We start from the raw sequence: 25,376 nt of genomic DNA, 5'->3' as shown, positions 1-25,376 counted from the left end.
TAAAGGGTAACATCCTTTTTCTCACTGGCTCCTCCAACATCAGCAGCAAGTGCCGACATTAGGTCTTTACCATAGGAAAGCATTGAATCAATACATTTCTATGGGGTATTTGACGACACTGGATGCCCTCATGCAAAGCGCGAGTACGCCTAACATTATATCAGAGTCAAACTCTGTGAAACAGCTGAAAGCACCTATAGTGGCTGTCTGGGTGCCTATGGTGCAATTTAAAACATGGTCAACATCTTGGATTTTTAAGAAATGGGGGGAGGGGGGAAGAATGCAGAACCAGGCTACAAAAGTGATAGAGAATGAAAGATTTTTAGTTCTAAATGAAGGCGAAAAGATATATGCATTTGTCAACCAGATATCTCTCTTCTCTTTCCTCTCTCACTTAACCTTCCTCCTGTTGTCTTTTTTCTTCCTCGCTCTCCTGCAAACAGAGGCCTCCTCTAAATGTGACTAAAAATCTTTGAAGACCGGGACACTACTCAGCTTGATGTTATCGCTTAGCAGTTGTTGTTGTTGTACTCCCACTTATGCCCTTGGTTGATAATGTGTATTACTTACTTGCTTTGTACCTACATGTATCGCAGATTGAAGTATATTTGGTCACTTTGATCTAACATTGCCGACGTACATGTATCCTTAGCCTACATTATCTATCCAAAGGCGATTACTACTCAGCATTTTGTTTTTCTTTGTTGTAAACAAATGTTTGAATATGTAATGTCATCTGCTCTTTAAACTTTTTGTTGTCAGCTGTCGTTGTATATGTACCACCCACTGTCCAAGATTAATAAAGAAAGAATATAAAAAAAAAATATCTGTGGCTTGTTTTTCTTTCAGATACACGAAAAATTCCACAGGACTTACAACCTATTTTTTTTAAAAAAAATTAAACCGCAATGTACAGAGAAAAGATAATTAAATCCACTGCCTACAGCAGAAGAATATATTGGGTTTTTAAGTGCTTACAATTGTGATGTGTTGTACCTATGTTTAACCATGGTTAGTTGGGTGATCTGATTGCCTTATGAAATCAACCCACACCCTTTTTTTGTAACAATTGCTTCAAATTGAGTTTTTTGATCACCAGGATAAAGAGATATGTTTAACTTGTAAACAATACACACAAATCAACACTATTGATTTTATATGGTATGTTTAAATGTGTTAACTTTCAGAAGCCACAACTCCTACACTTATGGTGTTAACTCAACCATAAATTTGTAGAGAATTGTAAAGTTTAAGCAAAAATAGCCAAAACCAAAAACAAATCTCCAACATGGCTATTTAACCAGTTTAGTAAATAGCATTAACATTTCTTAACATATGCTAAAGCCGTATTTTATGTTTTAGAACTACTGTACTTACTGTATATCCCTTCTACTATAAGTACTAGCATGCCAGTGTGAAGTGAGCATGTGTACAAACATTTCTTTGGTAGGTTAACATTTGTCACCCTCTCCCTCAAGTGTTTCATAAAGATACAAAGCTTTATGAAATATAAACTGTTGGAATTTCACTGAAATTACAATGCAGTCAAAAGATATACTAAGACAAAGTAGGGACCATTTTGTCTTGGTATATTCCCTACACTTGACAAAAACCAGAGCTCTCGTGTATTGTGAGGCGGCCACGAGGGAGAGGTTAATGTAAGTAAAATTTACCAACGCATGCACACAAAGGCCATCGAATACCTAGAGGTGCAGTCATAAGCAGGAGACAGAGCCACTTTAATACACAAATTCCCTCTACTTAAAGGGACACTATACTCACCAGAACAACTACAGCTTATTGTATTTGCTCTGGTGAGTAGAATCATTCCCTTAAGGCTTTTTGCAGCGAACACTCACTGTTCAGAGAAAATGCAGTGTTTACATTACAGTTTAGGGATACCTCCACTGGCCACTCCTCTGATGGCTACTAGAGGTGCTTCCTGGGGCTGTGCTGCACCATTCCAAGTCTCCACCCTCCGCATGGAGACATTGATTCAATCTTCTCGATAAGGAGATGCTGATTAGCCAGGGCTGTGTGTTCATATTAGAAAGCATTGTAATTGGCTTTTGATCAACACTTCTGATGACAGCCAAGCAGGCAGATCGGGGCAGAGCCTGCAGCAGCAGCAGACTGGATTAAAAGTAAGCTTTTATTTTTAGTGGGGCATGGTTGGGCTAGATGGTGTGTTTAACACTATAGGGTCAGGATTACATGTTTGTGTTCCTGAACCTATAGTTTTCCTTTAATTTTGGTGATTTTGTACATGGAAATGGGGAAAGTAAATAGGATTTAGCAACTTTCTGATAATATATGACCAGTGACAGCAGCACGCGCTAAACACCAAGAACACATTGCAACACATGTCCAAAATGTCTCAACATAATTTATTTTTTTAACGTTAAAATGTACAGTTTTATTTCTGAAAGCACTTACTAGAAAGGAGGAGAAGGGTACAGAGGACACTAGGGGGTAAGAGTCTTATTACATACAAACCAGACTGGGGCAGTAAGGACCCACAGCTTCAAGAAAAGGCCGGAGGGAGAAGGAGAAAAGAAAATGAATGGGATGGGCATTACAACCATATGAAAATGTAAATGGCCACTGTTACAAAAAAAAAAAAAGTTGGGATGGAAGGGAAGAGAAGTAATATTGCATACATATACTATGGACCCTTAAACATGTTCCATAAAACCCTCATTCAATGAGAATTTGTACTTAAAATGTTTTTAATAAAAAAAAAAAAAGCAGTTTCTGGAAAGCACATTGCAATATAGCCATAATTGGGTACTTGTGGAAGTGCATACTGCTTAACCCATTCACTGCTAGTAGGCCCTAATACCTCATTGGTAGGCAAACTGGGGCTCATTTGCCTATTAACTAGCAGAGAATTAAGGGAATTGTAATCTAGTACAGAAGCTAGCAAACTGCAGTTTTCCAAATGTTAAACAACATTAGACTTGGGTTTTAAAATATATATATATATGCAGAGGAATTCTATGGGTAAAACAACCTTTTGTGTAAGTGTATATTCATAATATACACACACTAATATATATATATATATACATATACAGATATACATAAAAAGGCACCAGTGGGTTTTGATGCATTAGGGCAGAGAAATGTCAGTTACCAATTAATTATTCTTCCTACTCATTTTCAAGAATCGGCACAATGCCGGACTATATCATAACCAACGTATTCCTTATAAGACAAGAATGTTTCATGAATATTTGTTTCATCTCCCCCCTTAGACAGCTGCACCAGGAATATTGTGTGTGTGTGTGTGTGGGTTACTGTCTGTTGTATAGGAGTAAATAGTAACATAATTAACATAACCGAGTGCCCATATTAGACATATGCCAACACAATACCTTTCATGCCTTTTACATTGCACGTATACACATCATTTTGTACGGTTATTGCACATGTAAACACTTACACTTTACCTAATGTGGCTGTATTGGTCAGCTGTGTATACATTATATAAACTGGTGAGATTTATTGAAAATTGCCGAGTCATTCATAAAAGTGTCACAATGTTTGAATATTGCGGAAATCACCGTGATAACCAATTTAATGCCCCTGTTGATTCCACTGCTTTCATGGCTGCCACACCTTTAGAACTTTGCACCAATTTTCAGTTAGCCACACTTTTAGAAGAACCCCTAGGGCTGTTTGTATCCTTTTTACTCTAGTATAATAAACAGACACAAATGTTGGACATAAGTGGCAAGAATTATTAATATTTTAAGTTACAAAGTTGGAGTATCCAATTTCTATTTTTCCTGGACTGATACCGCTTTTCACACAAAAATATATTTATGCATATATAAAACACAAAAGGTGGACACAATTTTTTACATATCTTTATGTATAGGCACATTTCTTCATTTACCAAACCAACCTCTCTTCTCCCACTAACAAGATGGCTTTGCCCTGATGTGTCTACCATATTTTTGAATACTGGAGAATAGATAAGGATGTGTCTTCATATACAGCAGTGAAAGTTGTGTTTGTCCCATTCAAAATTTACAATGAGTAGATGTTCCAGACAGTGTGTAAAATCCAAATCTGCTGAGTTGGTTGTGTATAATTTTGGTAACAATAAGCATGTAGACCCGCTGCCGACCAGCAGCAAATCACTTCAGATGACAACAATAATGCTCTGACACAAATTAAAACCGTAAAATACATGCCTTGACAATGCCTTACCTTGTGTGTGTGTATATATATGCAAAAATGATAGAACCACAATGTATGTCAGAAACAAAATATAAGGGGGGAAAAAACACCAACATCAAGAACAAAACATATGTACAATAATACAAGATATTAAAATCGATGCCTGTCATCCAAAGTGTACAAATATACAAAACATGAAAGAAACCATTTCGGAAGAATATACAGTTTTTACAACACGGTGGGTGTAGGTTTGGGCTTTGATGTGAGCTTTAAACATTGAGAACATTATAAATCGTTTGTGCCAGGCAAAAGCATAAGCTATAACTTATAGCCAACTCATCCACGCACTCAAAAGGTAAAATCTCAATTCAGTGAGAGTGCCCTAAAGTTTTATGTATGTGCATTTAAATATACACATCACAACTTACTGGTGCAGCTGCCTGGTATGCAGTTTTTTTTTTTTTCAACTGCATAAAACAGAAACATTAAAGGAGGTTAATATGTATATGCATGTATTCACCCCCCTATGTAAATACTCTGCTTTATTGGTGGAAAATAAGTGCTTCTTATCGGTATGGGAGAATGATAAACTAACCATTGACAGAACAGCAATAAGGAATATATATGTGCTAAACTCTATAGCAGTATTTCTCAAACCTGCTCATAGAAAAATCAATGATTCAAGAATTAAGGAGTACCCAACAAAATTAGAATTTCTGGTGGTCCTTGATGACAGAGTTGAGAAGCATTACGAAAAATAAGTATCCAAATGTGAAAAATGTATGATTATGATCGTGAAGGTGTATCTCACACCAGACTAATTACTGGGAAAAAAATTTAACAATGGGTCATGCTCTCCTAAGATGCAGTTGCACTCTGTAATGATCTAGATCATGGCTTATTCCTCAGCAGTGAGTTACTATTTGAAATCCTAGGGTCTTTGATGTTTAAACTAAACTGTGCTTTGATGATAATGGAGATTGCAGTCCAAATCACAGGGAGGATTGACCGACCCCATATGGAAATTTTAATGTTTGGGAAATCATTGTAATAGTGTAGGTGTACTGCCCCTTTGGCCTGCCCCCTAGGTAATTAAAACTCTTCCCTTAACACCCCAGCCATGAAAACAAAGACGAAATTTATTTTTTTAATTTAAAAATCCCTAAATAAAAGAGCAGTCGCACGCTGAAAAAAAATATACAGTTGTCGCAGCTGTATTGTAGACCACGACCGAATAAGGCTACAGGGTTAGATTTTTTTTTTGTCTTTCTTAAATTTTTTTCTTTTAAACTTGTTTTCTAAAAATTGATTTCCTATTTTCGTGCGATTCTCCACTAAAACCAATCTTATATTTTATATAATTTTTTGCCTCTGTTGTATGTATGTATGTATGTATGTATGTATGTATGTATGTATGTATGTATGTATGTATGTATGTATGTATGTATATATATATATATATATATATATATTTATTTATTTTTAAAAAAAATTGGAAGGGAAGGAAAGGGTGGAATTTGTTTTCCGCCAACACTTTTGTATAAACCAGAGTGAAAGACAAAATGAAGAGAGAAAAAAAGTTACAAAAAAAAATAATAATAATAATAATAATAATAAATCTTTCTACAGAAAAGAAAAACAGGAAAACCCCACAAAATTACATTTTTTTGTAAGGGGAAATAAAATAACAATAAAAAACATAGAATATTAAATCTACAGCAACGGGATATAAGGGATAGGGAATAAAAGTCCTGTCAGTATAAAAGGCCATATTTATAGTCTGCAAGAGAACTTTGAAGGTCAGGTGGGTACTTTCTGGGGTGGCACCGGTGCCCCCCCTCTCATCTTCGCATGTAAGGGGAGTTAAGAGTTTGTTTGGGGACAGGAGGGGAATTCATATAGGAATGGTGTGGGGGTGGTGTGTACATCATATTTCCATGGGGATTCGGCTGCATAGGTTGTTGGGTATAGGCCTGGGCACCCATCATGCCCATGCCAACCTGCATGGGATACTGTGTTGTCTGGTTCATATAGGCTGCGTTGCTGTGATAAGAACTGTTGACCATAGGCTGGGACATGCGGTACCCGCCCATGGCATTGAGTGGGTTCATGGTGTTGACATTGTACGGTGAAGTGGACATAAGGTTGACACCCATGTTCATGCTCCGCTGGACGGTAAGTGCCCGGGCGGCTGGCTGCATGCCTGGTGTGCTGCGCCCATACAGCTGCTGCTGGTGAGGAGATGGGGCAGCAGGAAGTGGTGCAGATTTGGAGCGAATGGATATGTGCCCTTTGACAGGCATCTGGCTCTGAATACGCTGGCTGTGGGGGATGCCCAGGTTGCCAGCTGACATGTTGCACTGAAGGAGGTTCATTGAAGGACTAGTCATGGTGGCTTGTGCTTGGGGTGGTCCCGCCAGGGGGTGGGAAGAGGTGAGCTGGGAAAGGCCTGAATTGGAAAGGGACACGCTATTTGCATAGGAGGTGACAGCCTGAGCATGGCTGTAAGGCATAGCATGAGGGTCCATGATAGTGTTGGTAAGTTGCTGCAACTTGGCTAAGCTGAAGGTAGCTGAAGGCTGGGAGTAACTCCCACCCCCAAAATCCCCCGGGTAAATGCTGAGATTGCTGCCATTATTCTGGTCTGGTATCTCCATTATCATCTGTGAGGGGCCAAAGCTGTTGTTCATGCTGCACTGGGACATAGGGGTCTGTTGCTGTGGGGGTGGTTGGGGCTGCTGTGGTGGCAATGGGGGTGGAGGAGGAGGAGGAGGTGGGGGCTGCTGATTGTTGCTACTAGGAGGTCGCTCTGAGGCACAGCTCTGAGGTGACTTAATCCCACACGCTTGTGTTGTCTGCATCATGCTTGCCATGCCAGCCATTTGCTGGCTCACTGCACAGCCATTCTGTGCCATACTAGCTGAAGAGGGCAATCCCCCAGCTCCACTGTTATTTCCACCACTGGCATAAGAACAACTGCTCTGTGAGGAGATGCTACCACCTCCCATGCTCGAGTCATAACTGCTGGGGTTCTCATAGTTTTCTGTCGTGCTCTCAATGCTGCCCAAGTCACTGAAACCACTATCCACAACCTGTTGTGAATGATCCGAAACAGAGGGTACATCCATCATGGGACTAGTCGTCTCGAGGTTCTGCATAGAAGGAGCAGAAAGGGAACCTGCATCAGGGCTAATTTGTGGGTAGCCACTATTTCCATTATTTTCCAAAGCTGGTGGAATGCTCGGACTGCTGGCTGATCGAACTGACTGGCTGGGATGAGAATGAACAGAAGAAATTGGGCTGTCATGGGCAGAGGGGTGGCACTCCTCGGACAAGCCTAGCTGAGGGTCCTCTTCTGCCTGTGTAAAACTCTGCAAAGTCTGACAGGCTGTTAGAGTCTCATCTTCACAGTCTCCATATGCGCCATCATCACGTTCACTGCCCTCTTCCTGTGTTAGTGACTGAACAGCTTGCACAGTCTCCAAGTCAAGCTCTGTATGTGGAATTTCCTCTTCCCCTTCTTCATCATCTTTCTGCTCTTCATCTACCTTCTGTGGACTCTCTTCCTCCTCCTCTTCCACCTCCAAACAAGGCGGATCAGGCACTTCTGTTGTGGCCTCATGCACAATCTCTCCTTTTTCCTCCTCTTCACTTCCACTTACTACAGATGGCTCCTGCTGAACAGGATCTTCAAGGGCAGGTTCTTGCTCTAACTCCTCAACTTCTTCAATCTCTTTTGCACCATCATCTTCATCATCTGCATCATGGTCTTCCTGCTGGTTGGGCACAAAAGTCACAGTAACCTCCTTGTTTTCTTCAACTCTTTCCTCCTCCTCCTCCTCTTCTTCTTGCTCAATCTCTTCCACCACGAGTTGTGGCTCATCTACAGTTTCTGGTAGTCGTTCTGGGGATGGGGGATTTTGTTCAGTTTCCCTGGATGAGCCATCACAGCTACTGCTACTGCTGCTTTCAGAAGGGGATAATGGTTGCAGAGCATCAGTGATATTATCTTCCTCATCTCTAGTTTTCACCACCACAACTGGAGCCACCTCTTCTTCTTGCTGCTCTTTTGTCTCAAGTGGCTCTTCTCTAGGAGGCTCCTCTTCTTCCCTTGTCCTTGATTTCCGGATGGGCCTGGGAGGTGGAGGCTGGATAGGTGCAGCTGGTGGAGGCTCACGGTTAAGTTTGAAACCAGGTTTCCGCCCAGGACGCTTCTTCCAGTGGATTGGTTTCCGGCTCTTACCCTTCGGCCAGCCTTTCTTCTTTACAGGGGCAGGGGTGCAGGCATCAGGTGTGGATACATTCTCTTCTGTGGAACGTATAGTTGAGGCAGGAGGCTGTATTGTTGATCCTAAAATAAAAAAAAAAAAACATAAAAAAAGTTTATGTAGGTGTAGTGTGGATACATGCCAAAGATTATTTGATCTAAAAAAAACAGACATTGTAACTTGAGAAACACAAGTTCAAAATAAAAGGCACAGTGATGTACTCTACACTATACTTTTGGGCTGTGGCAGCTTACCTTGGGATGGCTCTGTACACATTCTCCTCTTGCTTAATGGGCGATTACGTCTAAGTAAAGTATGTTTGGTGAGGTAGGGGAAATAGCCAGGGGGAAAGGAGGCACCACGACCATTGCCCTCCTCTTCAGGCTCCAATCTTGGCATTGGCCGCTCAGAGTCAGAGTCATCAAAAGGTTCATCTAGAACTTGGGTGGTTTCCGATATGGTCTCAGTCACTACACTACTGTTATGGTGGTGCTTGCGTCGCCGCACACGACGCTTTCTATAAACTCCTGGCTTCTGAAATAAAATTAGGAGAGAAAAGTGTCAGAAATGTCAGGAATATACTTCAGTGCCCCACGCAAGTAATACACTACTTTCATCTTCAAAATTATGGCATAATAAATCATACCGAATATTATGATTAATACCCCTACATATAAGAGAGAAACATACATGGGATACAAGACAGAGTGAGTAAGCTATACTTTAATAGTAATGAGGCTAGAATAACTAAAGTCTAGATATTAGACTCTAGATAGAAGAGACTTGTAATGAGACATCTGTTTGAAAAAAGTGGTTACCCTAAAAAGTACATCAACACCTACATTTGCACTATACCTAGTCATTTCACCATGGTAAATAACTGAAACAGAAAGCTAGAAATACACTAAAATCAATACATTTGCATTATAAATATAATAAATAAAATTATGCGAACACTGATGGCCACTAAGTTATGCCATAATGCAATATTGTAGAATATATAATTATTTGCCAAACATGCATTTTGCACAAGTTATGCGTATGCATTCTTAATATGCTTAAAACTGCACCTTGCGTTTGAGTGTAGGCTTAGTCAGAATAGGTGGTGATTCTGATCGACGACTGTGGGTCTCTTCGTCGTCATCATCATCATCATCTTCCTCCTCACTGCTCTCGCTGAATCTTCTCAGCTGTTGATGATCACTTTTATAATGTTGTGAAAGCCTCTCCTGGTGTTCCAAGAAATCTCTTCGTAAAATAGGGGCTCCAATCCTCTTCAGCCTTCCCCTCCTTGATCCAGAACGGCCCCGTTCTCCATTACGCCCAGGAGGACCTGGAGGTTCCCTAGCCAACAACCTCAGAATGTCAGCTGCTCGGTTGGAAGAAGCACGAAGACCTCTGGCCCGTCGAGCACGCCTTCCTCGCCGCCCTCTCCCTGGAGGTTGGCTGTTGGCTGGCAAGCTATCCCGGAACAGGTCTTGAAACTGAGGGTGTGGATATCGAGATGGTGGTGATGAGGAACGATTTGGAATAGGAGGCGGGCTTTTCTCTTTCTCCAAGATGGGACATTTGTCTCGCTCCTTAAAATCCATACTTCTCAGCATCTGTGGCCAAGAGTGAAATAACAATGTCATTAATTTTGTTTACACATACTGGAGCATGTTCCTAAATACCTGCTCTTTTCTTATTTATTATGTATTTAAACCAATCCTAACAGAAACAAGGCTTTTTACACAGTCACGGTTTAATTCAGCACAACTGTTTAATACAACATAATTGTATTAAATCAAATAAATAGAAAGGAAAAGCAAAACAGAAAATAAAAATATTGGAGTTAGACCATAGTCTAAGAACATAATGAGGCCAAATGGCTATAATAAAAATAAATAAATCTTAGCCAGTGATTTTTGTTTCTTTCAGAACAATTGTTAAAATGGTTTAGAATGTTTTACCAACTAGTGAGGTCAAAGTCAATCAGACTGACATACAATTGGTCTCAAGACAATTAATTTTCTTTTTAACTAAATATTTCCCAATACTTTTTACAGGTGTGGTAACTCCCTAGCTTGAACATTGTAGCATGCTATACTACTAACGCAACTAATCTTCCATAATCCCATAGGAAGAAAAGCAAATTGCAACCACTAGCTGTGGATGTAGATACACTAGATGTATATGTTCATTTTCAGCTCCAAAAACATACCGAGGAAGGGTTTGTGTTAGGCTGGGATCATTTAAGGTCTATCATGACAGATCAAAATTAGCTATAATGATATATCTTCAATAAAAGCTTACACTGCTGTCTTTCAATTGGTGCCTTTGTTCTTCATCCTCTTCATCCTCTGATTCATCATCATCATCTGATACTACAGAATTTGTGACAATTACTGGTGTCCACCTTAAAGCTTCAGGATCAACGTCCACCTCCCTTGGTCGGGCATGCAGGCGGTTCATGTGAGCCTGGATTAGCTGTTCTCGGCGCACCAACACAATGCTAAATAAAAACGGAGGGAACGTAAGAGAAAAAAACAAAACAACAACCTCTAAAACATTGAAAACTACAAGAGGATTGAAGGGGAAAAAAAGGCAGGAAGTAAGAAAATGTAAAAGTATAGTGAGTAGAGAAAATCAGATAAGATTTACCGGTCTCCTCGTATCTCTAGCATATGCAGCTGTTGCAAGGTGGCTGCAATATCCTGAGGGCAAATACCAGTTAGCTTGGTAAGTCTTTTAATACTCAGTTGCCGCTCCTGATTTTGGTGCAGACACTCAAGTAACACACTCTTCCAATATGCCATGTAAGAGAGACGGCCCAGATCAGAGAGTGGCTTTTCTGGAGACCCAGCCTGTCCCTCATGCTTAGACAGGAGGTAACCTTTAAAAAAGGAAATAATAAATTAGCAATAGGAAAATAAAGTGGTTTGTCAAGTGTATGGGTAGCTAATGCTCTTGCCATTTTTTTTTTTACGTTTTTGTACAAATCCAGTCAGAGTAAGCCACAATGCAGACATGTAGATTAAAGAAACATCAAGGGTTCAATCTAGAGACATTGAATGCATATTTTTTCACTTACTAAAATCTATGAGAAAGCGGCCATATCCCTTCCTCTGGTACTGGGGGAGGATCATTATGCAGGACACGTTGTATTTCTGCTGACAGTGCTTTTCCTAAAGATACAAGACAGTGAAAATGTTATGTGTTGCAAAAGAGAAAACAAAACATGCAATGAGCATTTATAACCATCAAGCAAATCTTCCCTGCATAAGAAGATGTGGGCACGATGTGCTGGTATAACAATGCTATGCTATATTAAGCATTAAGATTTGACTGCTTTTTGACTCCCAATAATGACCCCACCAAAAGATTGCATACAAATGGCCTTCAATCCATGATAGTGGTTAACATATAGTATTGTTCCTTCAGTACAAACTCAGAACAGGAAGGTCAAGAGCAAGTCTGTTCTGCCACCTTGTGGACATGTTCTCAAATCAACTATCTAATGCCAGTAATAGTCGGAACGGACTGTAAACAAAATGTCACAGACATAGCGAATATATCTAGGCTTTTAAAAGTACAGTATTCTATTATAACTGTTAAAATTCCCAAAAAGGCAAAATGAGCTTGGTCAGAACAGTGAGCAGGAAACATTTGTGCTGACCTAAAGGGACACTATAGTCACCAGAACAACTACAGCTTATTGAATTTGTTCTGGTGAGTAGAATCATTACCTTCAGGCTTTTTGCTGTAAACACTATCTTTTCAGAGAAAATGCAGTGTTTACATTACAGCCTAGTGATTACTTCACTGGCCACTCCTCAGATGGCTGTTAGAGATCCTTCCTGGGTCATGGCTGCCTAAAATGCATCCAAACATTCAGTGTCTCCTCCCTCTGCATGCAGACACTGAACTTTCCTCACAGAGATTCATTGTTTCGATTCATCTCTATGAGGAGATGCTGATTGGCCAGGGCTGTGTTTGAATCATGCTGGCTCTGCCCCTGATCTGCCTCATTGACAGTCTCAGCCAATCCTATGGGGTAGCATTGTGATTGGATCAGGCTACCACTTCTGATGATGTCAGCAGGTAGTGGGCAGGTCAAAAGGAAACATTGACAAAGCAAGCAGCTCCAGACGTGAATACTAGTAAGATTTTACTATATTTAGGGAGGCATAAGGGGATCAGGATGGCTAGATGGTGGTTTTAACCCTACAGGGTCAGGAATACATGTTTGTGTTCATGACCATATAGTGCTCCTTTAATTTAAGTAGAAGAATGGGGGGACCTGCAACACAGCAAAAAAGTATATATATATATATATATATATATATATATATAATATATATAGAAATAAAAATGTGAGAAAGCCACCAACATGGCCTTGAGCCTTCTAATGCTCAAATGAAATAGTTTTGAGCAGTAAGATCCACCATTTTAAGAAACTTTCTCATTCTTCCCTGATCTCTAAGACCAATTTCCACCTAATGTAGTGAAGGAAGAAGAGGCAACAAAAAGTACACAAATGTAAAAACAGCACATCTACTTTATGTTATCGTGAAATGTTGCACATACAGAGTTGAATGAGGTGTAACTCTCACTAAAAGCAAATTTCTAAAGCACAGACACATTTGTAGGCGGAGAAGGTTCAGCGGACGATCTCAGCCAATAATAAGCGGCAGGATTGACATCCAGCTCCTGCATCTTTGCAGAACCTACAACCGAGACCTGACAGGACCATGTAAGAGGCAGGCGCCAGGTACTCCTACCTACCGCCATCACCAGTACAGTGAGCTATAGTGGCTATGGTGGCTGAAATCCTTTACGTAAATGTTATAGCTTACTTAAAAACCAAAAAAAAAAAACTATATTGTGTCCCCTTTTGTTCTCTTTCTTTACTGTCTCTCTTGGCAAACTCATCAATTCATTTGGATTCCACTACCACCTGTGGACACACAGATATATCTCCTCCCCTGACCTCTCCCCTGCTGTCCTACAACGTGTCACCAATTCCCTTTCTTCTATCTCTGACTGGATGTCCTCCTGCTTTCTGAAACTCAATCTCTCTAAAACGGAGTTTCTTATTTTTCCTCCTCATAACACTGATCCTCCTCCTTCACTCTCCCTGCAGGTTGATGGTACTTGCCTCACACCATCCTTTCAAGCTCGCTGTCTTGGTGTCACTTTTGATCCTGGCCTCACCTTTGCGCCTCATGCCCAGTCTGTTGCTAAAAACATTGCCCACATACGCCCCTTTCCTACGCAAGATACTGCCAAGGAGCTTGTCCATGCTCTAGTAATCTCTTGCATCGATTACTGTTATTCTCTCCTAATTGGTCTCCACAGAAGCTGTACCGCCCCCCTACAATCTGTGGTGAATGCTGCTGCCAGGCTGATCTTTCTCTCCTGTAACTCTTCTCACCCCTCTGTTGATCCTTACACTGGCTTCATGTCCCCTACAGGTGTCAATTTAAAATACTAACCATTACCTAAAAAGTTCAAGCCAACTCTAGCCCCTCTTGCATTTCTTCACTGATTCATAGGTATGCCCCCTCTCGGTCCCTCCGCTCTACTGGTGACCTTCTTCTTTCTGCAAATTCACGCCTGCAAGGCTTCTCACTGACGGCTCCTTTCCTTTGGAACAGCCTGCCTTCCCCTGTCAGACTCTCCCCCTTGTCTTCAATCCTTTAAGAAGTCCCTCAAAACCCATCTTTTCAGGATTGCTTATGGCCTCCAAGAGTAACTTCTATCTCTCAAACCTTCCTCTTGCTCTCTCTTAAAGGGCCACACTCCACTCTCACTTCCAGTTCTGCTACTTTCCCACCATGTCTATTTGCGGTCTATCTCAATACCCTTCCAATTGTGTTTTTATAGCTCACCTCTTTTAGACTGTAAGCTCGTTTGAGCAGCGTTTTGAACAACCTATTGTTCCTATTACATTTTGTTACGTTTTGTTGTCTCATTTGGTAAATTCCCCTTTTATTGTAAAGCGCTGCAGAATAAGCTGGCACTATGTAAATACTAATAATAATAATAATACTGTCCAGGATTCTTATGAAACACAGAGCAATGAGTATGGAGCTTCCTATCATAAAGTGTTGAATGGTAAATATCCTACAGTGAGCAGCTCAAAATCATGTGAGTGATTTCCTACATCTTTATTGCCATACAGGTTTACAGCTGCTTTTTGTATTCGTGGACCTTCGTGATGCAACAATCTTCTCTCAAAACACAAAGAAAAATTAACTGGTGGAAATGTTGTTTAAAAACACTGTAGTGGTTTTGGTGCCCCAGTCTTTGTCTCTTCCAGTAATTCTCTATCAGACCTAAGCCCCAGTGGGACACAAGACATGGCTCATTGGTTGAGAGCCATAAACTGACGCTATCCCTGAAGGGCCACTGATGTTCCTAGCAGCAACATTTTTCACTACCTACAATGGTGGGGGTGCCAAGGATACTACCACTATACAACATGCTTGAGGGTGTAGATTTTATGGCTACAGTCCACCTTTATTTTAGACAGCAGATTTCAAGTCTGTGTCATCAGCACTTGCACAAACTCCTTCCTGGGTCTCAAAGGGAGCATAATGAAGTGAACATAATAATCAACCAGGTTTTCTGCAGCATGTGCATCTCATTAAAGCTTATGTGAGCAAAGCAAATAAAAGTCAAAATATTACAATAGCACATGTTAATCACAGCCACTCATGTAAAACAAAGCTTTCCTCAAAAAACAACCCCCCCCCCCCCCAAAAAAAAAACAAAACACTATTTCACCAACTCTCTTTAGCACTCTAAAAAATCTGCATTTCCCTATGTAACAAGAGGTGACATCACGCTCAATGTCACAGTGCTACATACAGTTGGCACATCCTTCTGGTGTGCAGCTACTGAACTAAAACACATAACTGACCTTGCTGCCTAATACGTCTACTGAGCAAAATTAGCATTTCCTTCAAAACAGCAGATCGTAGTAAATTGAAAAATAGAATTACTAGCAGTAGTAATGGCAATCACAACTTCTCTGAAAGGTTACAATTGTGTAATCAACATTAACGTTTTCCTGTTAATTTCAAACTGAATACAGATTATAGAAAGCCTCATCGCTATGGACACTAAATTGAATGTGTACTCCGTTATTAACACTACCAGGTGATCCAAGTTTTCTAGTATCTTTTTTTCTCTTTCAACATGTTGACAAAATTCCAAATACACACTTACCAGTATCCAAAATAAAGTCACATATAGTAAATAACCAGAGGATAAACCAAAGCTGAAAAGGAACGACCTTCCAAGGAGAATATCGATGGTGATAATTCACCAAATTATGAATTGTTTTTAATTCAAAGTGAATTACAAATTTAACCCCTTAAGGACCAAACTTCTGGAATAAAAGGGAATCATGACATGTCACACATGTCATGTGTCCTTAAGGGGTTAAGACAAAAAAAAATCAAAACTAGGAAAAACATATTTTAAACTAAATTTGAAATTAATTTTCAATTAGAAAAATCAAAAGTGAATACCCATTTCAAAACAATGTGATAACTATCCAGGAAAGAGGATTTGGACAAACTTTTACCTGAAAGAGTTAAATTGACAGTCTAAGCTGGTCATTCCATGTTGAGTAATCCAATACAAATTTTAATACAAGACCGGAGGTTTCATAGGAACTTTTTTTTTTTTTAAAAAGGCCAGGATTGAGATAGTTCAATAAAACAAGCATAATTTTGTTAACAAGTTTCGTTTGATATGTTACAAGACTATATAGAATATAGTAAAAAATAATATGACATAGTAAATAAATAGGAATATAAAAAATTGTGTTCCTTCAGAAGAGTACCCATATCAAGTTTCAAGCAGGGATCTGGACGGGAAGTAATATTCTTACTAATATTTCAGAATTATAATGTTGGATTTACTGATATTTTGCAACATTGCAAAAATATATACTACACACATGTAGTGATCTCATTCATAGATAACAGTCATAGACTACTCTATCTCCAATATAATAAGATGATTTCAGAAATGCCAAACCTTATATTTAGCATTTGAGGGTGTTTAAGTTTTCAAGGCTTTTTTATGGAAAGCATTTCATTACCTTAGTGATATAAACTTGCATTTAACATATCTGTCTCCTCATTTGTCTCCATGTTTGATACCACATTACTTCATGAACAGTAATGTGGGATCAGAGTAGTAGTACTTAAAAAAAAAAAAAAAAAAAATTCACATTCCACATTTTTAGCGTAGGTGAAGAGAAAAAATAATAAATAAATAAATAAATAAATGTGTTAGAGGAGCAAAAAAGATGTCAAGTTGTAACGTGACCTACAATGATAGCACAGAGACACAACCACACAGTCACGAGTGGTCATTACTCTTCCCAGTCAACTTGCCATCTGGAATTAGCTCATGGAGAAAGAATGGATCCTGAGTAACCTACTTAGAAAAGCAGCTGAATCAGAGGACACCCTTATTCGAAAAGAGAAAAGACATGTGTGGCACAGCAGACCATTCTAGCTTACCTTGGAGAAATATCCAACCAGGTGACAGCCTTTCTGGTCATTTTGTGTCAGAACATAGAAGAGGAAAGGTTCCACGTCGTAATAGAGAGTTTTGTGGTCAAGGAAGAGCTTAGCCAGAAGGCAAAGATTTTGGCAGTAAATAGTGCTCACCTTTCCATCCACCTAAAATAAGAAATGATAAATAAAACTCATTAAGGCACATTAACCAGCCACACCAACATTTTTATTCGTGACTATACATGTTCCTCAGTAAGACCCTACAGGGAAATGTAGGGCATAGTAGACTTGGAGTGCGTGGAGGGGGAGGTTTCAATTCGGACAAATTATTTTTCCAAAAATGTAACATATTTCGTGACGTTTAACGCTTTTTCGTGTGATGATTCGGTGGAATGGTGAAAAACTATTCGGGAAAACATTCTGAGAAACCAAAAAGTGTACAAAAATGTGCCAGTGTACTGTAAAAAAAAAAAAAAGTGTAGTGGCAATCACATTCCCCCCATCAACCATGCTTAGTTTTTTTTCTCTTGGTGTTATGGATGGAATCCCTAATCCTGAAGAATTTGAACACAGGCATCGCCTTGTCGTTTGCCCAGTTTAAGTCCACATGGTGCTTGGGAGATAAAGATTTCAGCCATCGGCCTGAATTACAGTTTATATGAAACGGATTACTGAAGTTTAGTGCCTAGTATAAAGAATACCAAATGTTGGCAAGCCCATCATATGCTCAAAGTTGGCATACTTAAAGGAAGACTAACATTAAAGAACTTCAGCTTGCTTAGGTACTTAACCCCTTAAGGACCAAACTTCAGGAATAAAAGGGAATCATGAAATGTCCCACATGTCATGTGTCCTTAAGGGGTTAAAGAATCAACTGCATGTCCACTAAAGGGTATAAATGTGCCAATTGTAACAGAAAACAGCACATTTTTTATTGATTTTAGCAACACATCTCAATCTTGGTAAACCTGACAGCCAAAAGGGTTTCTTGATCCCCTAGCTTTTAGCTATTGTTCAAAGTAGAAGTGAGTGTTTCAGTGAGAAGCATCATATTGACAGAATATGGTGATTGCTTCACATGTGCTGTATGACCCCAATGCTTCTCTATGAGACTGAGATCTTAGACTAAGATCATCAGTATAGATCTCACTGTGCAAGGAGCATGTTAGAGAGCAGAGACTTTAGTTAATCTCTCTCAGGCACTTTCTTGCTCCCAACTCTGGACTGAGAAGAAGTAATTTAACATGTCAGAATGGCCTTACTTGCATTATTTGCTAAAAATGTTCTGTTTACTCAAAAGATTCATAGGAGCCGTTTGCTCATTATGACTCCCCAGAAATGTGTGGTCTTAACAGGTTTCTTACCAAAATGTTTCTCTATAAGGGATGGTCCTGGTAGTGTGCTTTAGACCTGTGTTTACCGGATCCGTAGATACCCTCCTCTATTTAATTTGGCGGTTAAGGGACATCAATGGCTGCTTAGTTGCTGGTAAGTCAGTAAAGCGTCAGTCTATATTACTGACATCTTGCTATTCTCTAATAAGTCATGTGATTTGATTCGCTAGCTACTTTAATGTATATCTTGGAAATAGTCTAATGGGTCTCAGGATCGAAGGTGAATATTGATAAGACTGCAGCTCTTCTTCTCATTGCCCCTCAAATCTTAAAACACCACTTCAGACCCTTAAAGCAGTCAGCTTGCTATGTTATATTGACTGCATACAGTCCTAACTCTAGCATGTAAGCTCATTGAGCAGGGCCCTCAATCCCTCTGTTCCTGTGTGCCAACTCGTCTGGTTACAAATACTACTCTGTTAGTCCACCCTATTGTACAGCGCTACCGAACTTGTTGGCGGTTTATAAGTAATAATAATAATAATAACTGGTTTTGTACAATGGCATGAAGTATTCATCTGCTCAATAAAGCAGATGCATAAAAAAGAGCAAGAGAGAGCATGAGATGAAGAGGAAGAAAAGTTGCTCTACTTTATAGATTCACAAACGTGAAGATGAAACTATAATAACTACATAAGCCAATGCACAACTGTGTGTCACCCTTTGTAGAAGAAGAATGCCCATTCTGGAGTATTACGACACTTACCTCAAAAACTGAAAGGTTGTCCTTGCGGTAAATTTCATTGGCAGGTGGGTGGTACCAGCTGCATTTTTTTGTATGTTGCTGTAACATAGCACGACTTTTCATGTAACGGAGACAGAATTCACACAGGTACAATTTAGGAAGCCTGTCAGAAAACGATATAAGTTAAAATACATACATGCCGACATACGGATATTGCCAACAAAGAAGTGTAAAATTCCATTAGAAATAAACCAATCCTTTAACTAAGCCACTGGGATACCCTTGGTTAGTGTCAAACTGCATGACATTGGTTTGAAACAGAAATGGAGACAGATGTTTGTCTGATCACTACAGGGGGTTATGGTGCTTGGAGACTGCAGTAAGTGAGACAGACAAGTTATGGGCAAGTTCCATGTGGACTTACAGGGAGAAGGTCAGAGGCAAGGACCTGGCCATTCATTCGTAACAATTATCTCTAGAGCAGAAGTACATGTTTTTATTGTTTTGTTTTTATGCTGCACTGAAGTAATGAAAATAAACTTGCTCTTCATATAACTCCTGTCATGGAGCCACTGAACAAGAAGGAAAACTCTAAAACCTTTACTTGTGTAATCTCTGCCCTTACCTTGTGTACTCCTGTGGATATGGAGACGAGTACCACGTCTGTATCTCATACTTCCCAAACTCTATGACTGAAGGGCAGCGTACCTGTGGGTCAGGAGGGCCATTAACCCCAACTTTCTGCAAGAAAAACAAGAAGAGAACAGAAGTTATAAATGAAACTGTGAAACTGACTGGATCAGAGACAGTGAAAGAAGTAGATAATGGAACGGACTGTAAAAAAACAGTAATATCACAAAGTCTGACTCCAGAAATGCCACATATTTAAAGAGCTTAACCACCACTGGGAATACTAAGTCAATCTCTAGCAAACATGCAATTGCATATGTTATAGCACATTAGAAAACCCTCTCAGTTTTGAGAACTCCAGATCTCTAAATGCTAGATATATTTTACATAAATGGATGTGAATAACATTTAAAGGCCTTGGAAAAACAATTACCTGATATTTGACTTCCAAACACTAGTTTTTAAACCTTCAACATTTTCAAAGGGCAAATTAATAAATAAATAAATAAAAATAAACCACGAGCGTTGGGGGAAATGTTTTATATATTTAGAAATTTATTAAAGGGACACTAGTCACCAGAACAACTGCAGCTTATTGAATTTGTATCTGGTGAGTAGAATCATTACCTTCAGGCTTTTTTGCAGTAAACACTGCGTTTTCAGAGAAAATGCAGTGTTTACATTACAGCCTATACAATAAACAATAAGTAGTGACATGACATGAATAAAAGTAAGATTTGACTATATTTTTACAATACTGTTTGTGTTCATAAACCCTATAGTGTACCTTTAATGGTGTCAAATAAATGGACGTTTCGACCCCACACGGCCTTTATCAAAAGGTGATAGAGGTCCCGTGGGGCCAAAATGTTACTCATTTGACACCATTAATAAAGAATCACCTTATTGAGATTGGGACTGTGCCGGACTCCTTTTCTACCGTTTTCCCCTGCAAATTTAGTTCTGCAAGTCAACAGTGAAAGGTGGTACAATCCATCTACCGACATTAAAAAAACAGACTATTCCAAATATCAACCAGGTGTGATTTTGCCCCTGGAATGCAGAATCACCACTCAAACAAGCTATGTTGTGAAGTCACATATTTGTTAAAAGACTCTAGGGAGGCGGGGCTTGGCCGTCTAGCTGAACGGTCGCATGGAACTAGGGCTCCCCGCATACTTTGCTCTAAAACCGGCTAACGACCGATACTGACCTGCAACAGACTTCCCTCCATACCGGGGCGACTGAGGCCTAGCGCGGTCCCAGCTGGGAGTGGCGAACGACCTTCACAGCAGGGACTGCCGGCTATATCGTGGCTGAATCCCGCACCCCCCGCCCCCCCTCCCGGACCGGTGGGGGTCATCCCAGTCTACACAACCCACTGCTGCGTCCCTTATCTGCACTTTCCCATCCATATTTGTCTTCAAATACGACTGCACAGAGGGGGCCGAGTGGCCGAACAAGATGGCGGACGCACGTATCAAGGAGCCACAAGGTCAAGCTCCACATAATGCGGAACTCATTGGGTCTCACAACAATATCGGAGACCAACTTGAAGTGATCTTTAACCACTTTTGGGCTGCACTGGAGGAAAGGAGGAGGCTGCATGTGGTTGACAATAAACCCCTGAAACACCGCAACACCGTGAGGTGAGATTTCTGGGGCCCCACACAGGCAAAATAACCCTGGAGTCACCTATATCCCCTAAGCCATTCACTCCTAAACCTCGGGCTAAACGAGGGTCGACCCCAGGGCACCGAACACGCCGGCGGAAGAGAGCAACACGCAGAACATCAAGCAACAACCCAGCGTGAAAGACCGCATCCTCCTGCAGATACCAAGCTTGCAGTAGCGTGATGCTGGTCCCATCTCAGGCCGGAGGCTAGAGAGTCGCCTCACACTTGTCCAATAAGGCCACCCACCCTCATACATTATACCCAAGCGGACGTTCTGAATCCAGCCAGGGTATTGGATGACTGCCTTCCAGGTGGATCGGAGCAGCCAGCCTGACATGCAAGCGTACCTTCTCAGAATACTCATGACACCGCTATATATCCATCTATATGACACTGTGCCCCCCATGCACCTTTTGTTTGCCTTTGTTTATTACTTGTGATTTCCAGCAGTGCAACACTTCTTGAATTAAGGCAGCAGGGGATATCTATACCTAACAAGCATCTAACTACTCCCTCAATACCCTGTCTGATAATCTTGATAAAGTCTAGTTCAAGCAACTTAAGCTAAAGTCTAGCTAGTTAGGCAATGTTTAACTGCCTCTAATCACTATTACACACTTTAGAATCACTGTATGTTTACAGTCTCAAGTTTGACGATCCCAACGTGACCCACCACAATAGACATACATAGTTAGCCTGTATTTAGCTTGTCTTATACATTTTATAAAATTGTGGTTTTCTCCGAATGCCGTGCAAATGTTAACTAATGCTTGTTTTCAAATCGCCTGTAATTGCCGTCGTGGCATTACAAGCATGCTTCTGTTATCTCATGCACAACAAAAAATAAAGAATTATAAATAAAACAACAGACTTCCCTCCATACCAGGGCGACTGAGGCCTAGCGCGGTCCCAGCTGGGAGTGGCGAACGACCTTCACAGCAGGGACTGCCGGCTATATCGTGGCTGAATCCCGCACCCCCCGCCCCCCCTCCCGGGGGTCATCCCAGTCTACACAACCCACTGCTGTGTCCCTTATCTGCACTTTCCCATCCATATGTGTCTTCAAATACGACTGCACAGAGGGGGCAGAGTGGCCGAACAAGATGGCGGACGCACGTATCAAGGAGCCACGAGGTCAAGCTCCACATAATGCGGAACAATGTTAACTAATGCTTGTTTTCAAATCGCCTGTAATTGCCGTCGTGGCATTACAAACATGCTTCTGTTATCTCATGCACAACAAAAAATAAAGAATTATAAATAAAACAACAGACTTCCCTCCATACCAGGGCGACTGAGGCCTAGCGCGGTCCCAGCTGGGAGTGGCGAACGACCTTCACAGCAGGGACTGCCGGCTATATCGTGGCTGAATCCCGCACCCCCCGCCCCCCCTCCCGGGGGTCATCCCAGTCTACACAACCCACTGCTGTGTCCCTTATCTGCACTTTCCCATCCATATGTGTCTTCAAATACGACTGCACAGAGGGGGCAGAGTGGCCGAACAAGATGGCGGACGCACGTATCAAGGAGCCACGAGGTCAAGCTCCACATAATGCGGAACAATGTTAACTAATGCTTGTTTTCAAATCGCCTGTAATTGCCGTCGTGGCATTACAAACATGCTTCTGTTATCTCATGCACAACAAAAAATAAAGAATTTTAAATAAAAAAACAGACTTCCCTCCATACCGGGGCGACTGAGGCCTAGCGCTCAGTCTAGTTCACCCTGTCTGATAATCTTGATAAAGTCTAGTTCAAGCAACTTAAGCTAAAGTCTAGCTAGTTAGGTAATGTTTAACTGCCTCTAATCACTATTACACACTTTAGAATCACTGTATGTTTACAGTCTCAAGTTTGACGATCCCAACGTGACCCACCACAATAGACATACATAGTTAGCCTGTATTTAGCTTGTCTTATACATTTTATAAAATTGTGGTTTTCTCCGAATGCCGTGCAAATGTTAACTAATGCTTGTTTTCAAATCGCCTGTAATTGCCGTCGTGGCATTACAAGCATGCTTCTGTTATCTCATGCACAACAAAAAATAAAGAATTATAAATAAAACAACAGACTTCCCTCCATACCGGGGCGACTGAGGCCTTTTTTTAAAAAAAAAAAAAGACTCTAAACAGTAAGTTGTCAGGGCCATTCTACTAATCCTCAAACACCTATCTCAAGCTACTAGCGTCTCTTTAACCCCTTAAGGACCAAACTTCTGGAATAAAAGGGAATCATGACATGTCACACATGTCATGTGTCCTTAAGGGGTTAAATACTATGGGTATTAAAAGTGACGCGCTGACAGCAATTCAACTTAAAGATGAGAAAATGTAACAAGCTTATCACTTTTCACAAGTGAAAGTAGTATTTCTAATTAACCACATTTCTAAATGGAAAGCGAGCAAATGCAAAGCAATCAGCAGTAAATTGCACTGGTTTCAATGGCATAAACTCCACTTCTAGACTTTTGCATAAAGACTGCTCTTGGTAGAGAACCTTTAATTTGAAATTTTTAAGACTGATCTGTTTTAAATGTGAGGTTTACATGAGCATGAACCAGGGCAGTTAAATATCTGGCCGTGTAGAGTTCAGCAGCTGCATGTAACCTGTAAGTATGTAAAGATTAGCAGATTGCGTTTTTAAATATACAGCAATTTTGATCCTCCATCACAAGTTTTTTTTTTTTTTAGAGTAGCTATAGCACAATCTATAACAACAGTATTTAAGTGTCAAACGATTCTTTACACTAACAAGTTAGTAGTGATGGTCACCTGCAATTACACACTTACAATTGTAGTATATTTACATGTTATATAAAACTAACATCATAGTGCCCAGTGGGACTCCAAAACTACGTGTTCACCTGGTTCTGGAGTGGTGCTAAGTCCTGTAAGAGTTCTTACACCTAAGCATGTAAAGGTAACTGACCTGAGAGAATTGCTGTTGATTGTGGGCTTCCTTTCCAAAACTTTCCTCCAGTTGAATGCCAAGTGTTAGGCTGGTCCCAGGACTCCAATACAGCTGTTTGCACATTGTGTGAACACCTGAACTGAGTTGGGGGGCACACAAGGTGCTCTTTTTTTTCCCTCCCTTGTTTCTTATGTTCTCCACTCTTGTTTGTGTCTCTTTATCTGACCTCCCCTGGGCTCTCCCCTCCTCTATCCCTCCCCCTCCACCCTGTGCCTAGGTGACAGAAGCAGGGAATTCTCCTGTGGGTATATGCATGGCTGTAAACGTCTTCTGGGTACATGGCAATTAACTAGCAGAGTGCTGGGGAAGTGACCAAAATGAAACATAGACATAGGGGAAAGATAAACAAGAGGCTATCCTGATACATTAAAAATATCTACAGGAATAAGATTAATTGCTTATTAATATTAACAGTGAGGTTTTCTTGTACTAAAATATTTTATTTAAACCATGGTTGCCAACAGGTGTCAGCCCTGTGTCCATGTTACAAATGTACCATATAGAGAGCATAAAAAGTAATGCTGTGGAAACAATCGTTTACATCTTGGCCCAAGGTGGCTGTCAAATGTAAACTTGCCACTGCTTATAGAAGAGAGTGATGCAGAAGAAAAACAAACACATGAACCAGGTGTTATTGACTGCTTTAAAATACATACACCATGGGGGCTGGGATGTGTGATCACACTGTGTATAGTAAAAGATTGAATAAAACTGAACTAGGAACTGAAACATTAAATAAACCCTAAGGAGTGTATACTAGAGCCCGATGCCACTAAATGCTTTACAGCGCATGATATAACATTAACTTTAAGAGTGCTAGTGAGAAATGTAATGCATTAGTAACCACACAGATAATCATACTAGGTCCGCAGCATCTTAAGCTTCAACGCCACTTGTGATCATTTTACCAGGTTAATAGCTATTAGACGCACAAAAATAGTTGAATAAAAAAAAATATATAATAATAATAATAAAAAGAACAGTGCAAACTGACTAATCCCAGAAAACCGATACTCTGTCAATTTCCTGGTTACTAAAAA

At 40.4% G+C, this 25,376-nt stretch overlaps 1 protein-coding gene across 1 annotated transcript in view; it reads right to left on the bottom strand.

The window, feature by feature from the left end:
• Positions 1 to 5,867: 5,867 nt before the first annotated feature.
• Positions 5,868 to 25,376, bottom strand: part of KAT6A (lysine acetyltransferase 6A) — a 76,105-nt gene continuing 56,596 nt past the window's right edge. Inside the window, exons 9-17 of the mRNA XM_063448443.1 lie at positions 19,683 to 19,798; positions 19,079 to 19,220; positions 16,982 to 17,143; positions 11,530 to 11,623; positions 11,100 to 11,331; positions 10,752 to 10,950; positions 9,527 to 10,060; positions 8,711 to 8,990; positions 5,868 to 8,539 (exon numbers count right to left, since the gene is read on the bottom strand). Coding sequence (XP_063304513.1) covers positions 6,030 to 8,539; positions 8,711 to 8,990; positions 9,527 to 10,060; positions 10,752 to 10,950; positions 11,100 to 11,331; positions 11,530 to 11,623; positions 16,982 to 17,143; positions 19,079 to 19,220; positions 19,683 to 19,798 — 4,269 coding nt within the window. The 3' untranslated portion in view covers positions 5,868 to 6,029. The remainder of the gene's footprint in view (positions 8,540 to 8,710; positions 8,991 to 9,526; positions 10,061 to 10,751; positions 10,951 to 11,099; positions 11,332 to 11,529; positions 11,624 to 16,981; positions 17,144 to 19,078; positions 19,221 to 19,682; positions 19,799 to 25,376) is intronic.

Source organism: Pelobates fuscus, chromosome 3 (assembly GCF_036172605.1).
Source record: "Pelobates fuscus isolate aPelFus1 chromosome 3, aPelFus1.pri, whole genome shotgun sequence".
Taxonomy (NCBI): domain Eukaryota; kingdom Metazoa; phylum Chordata; class Amphibia; order Anura; family Pelobatidae; genus Pelobates; species Pelobates fuscus.
Note: the sequence above shows the minus strand (reverse complement) of the source record. Positions and strands in the feature narration are given on the sequence as shown.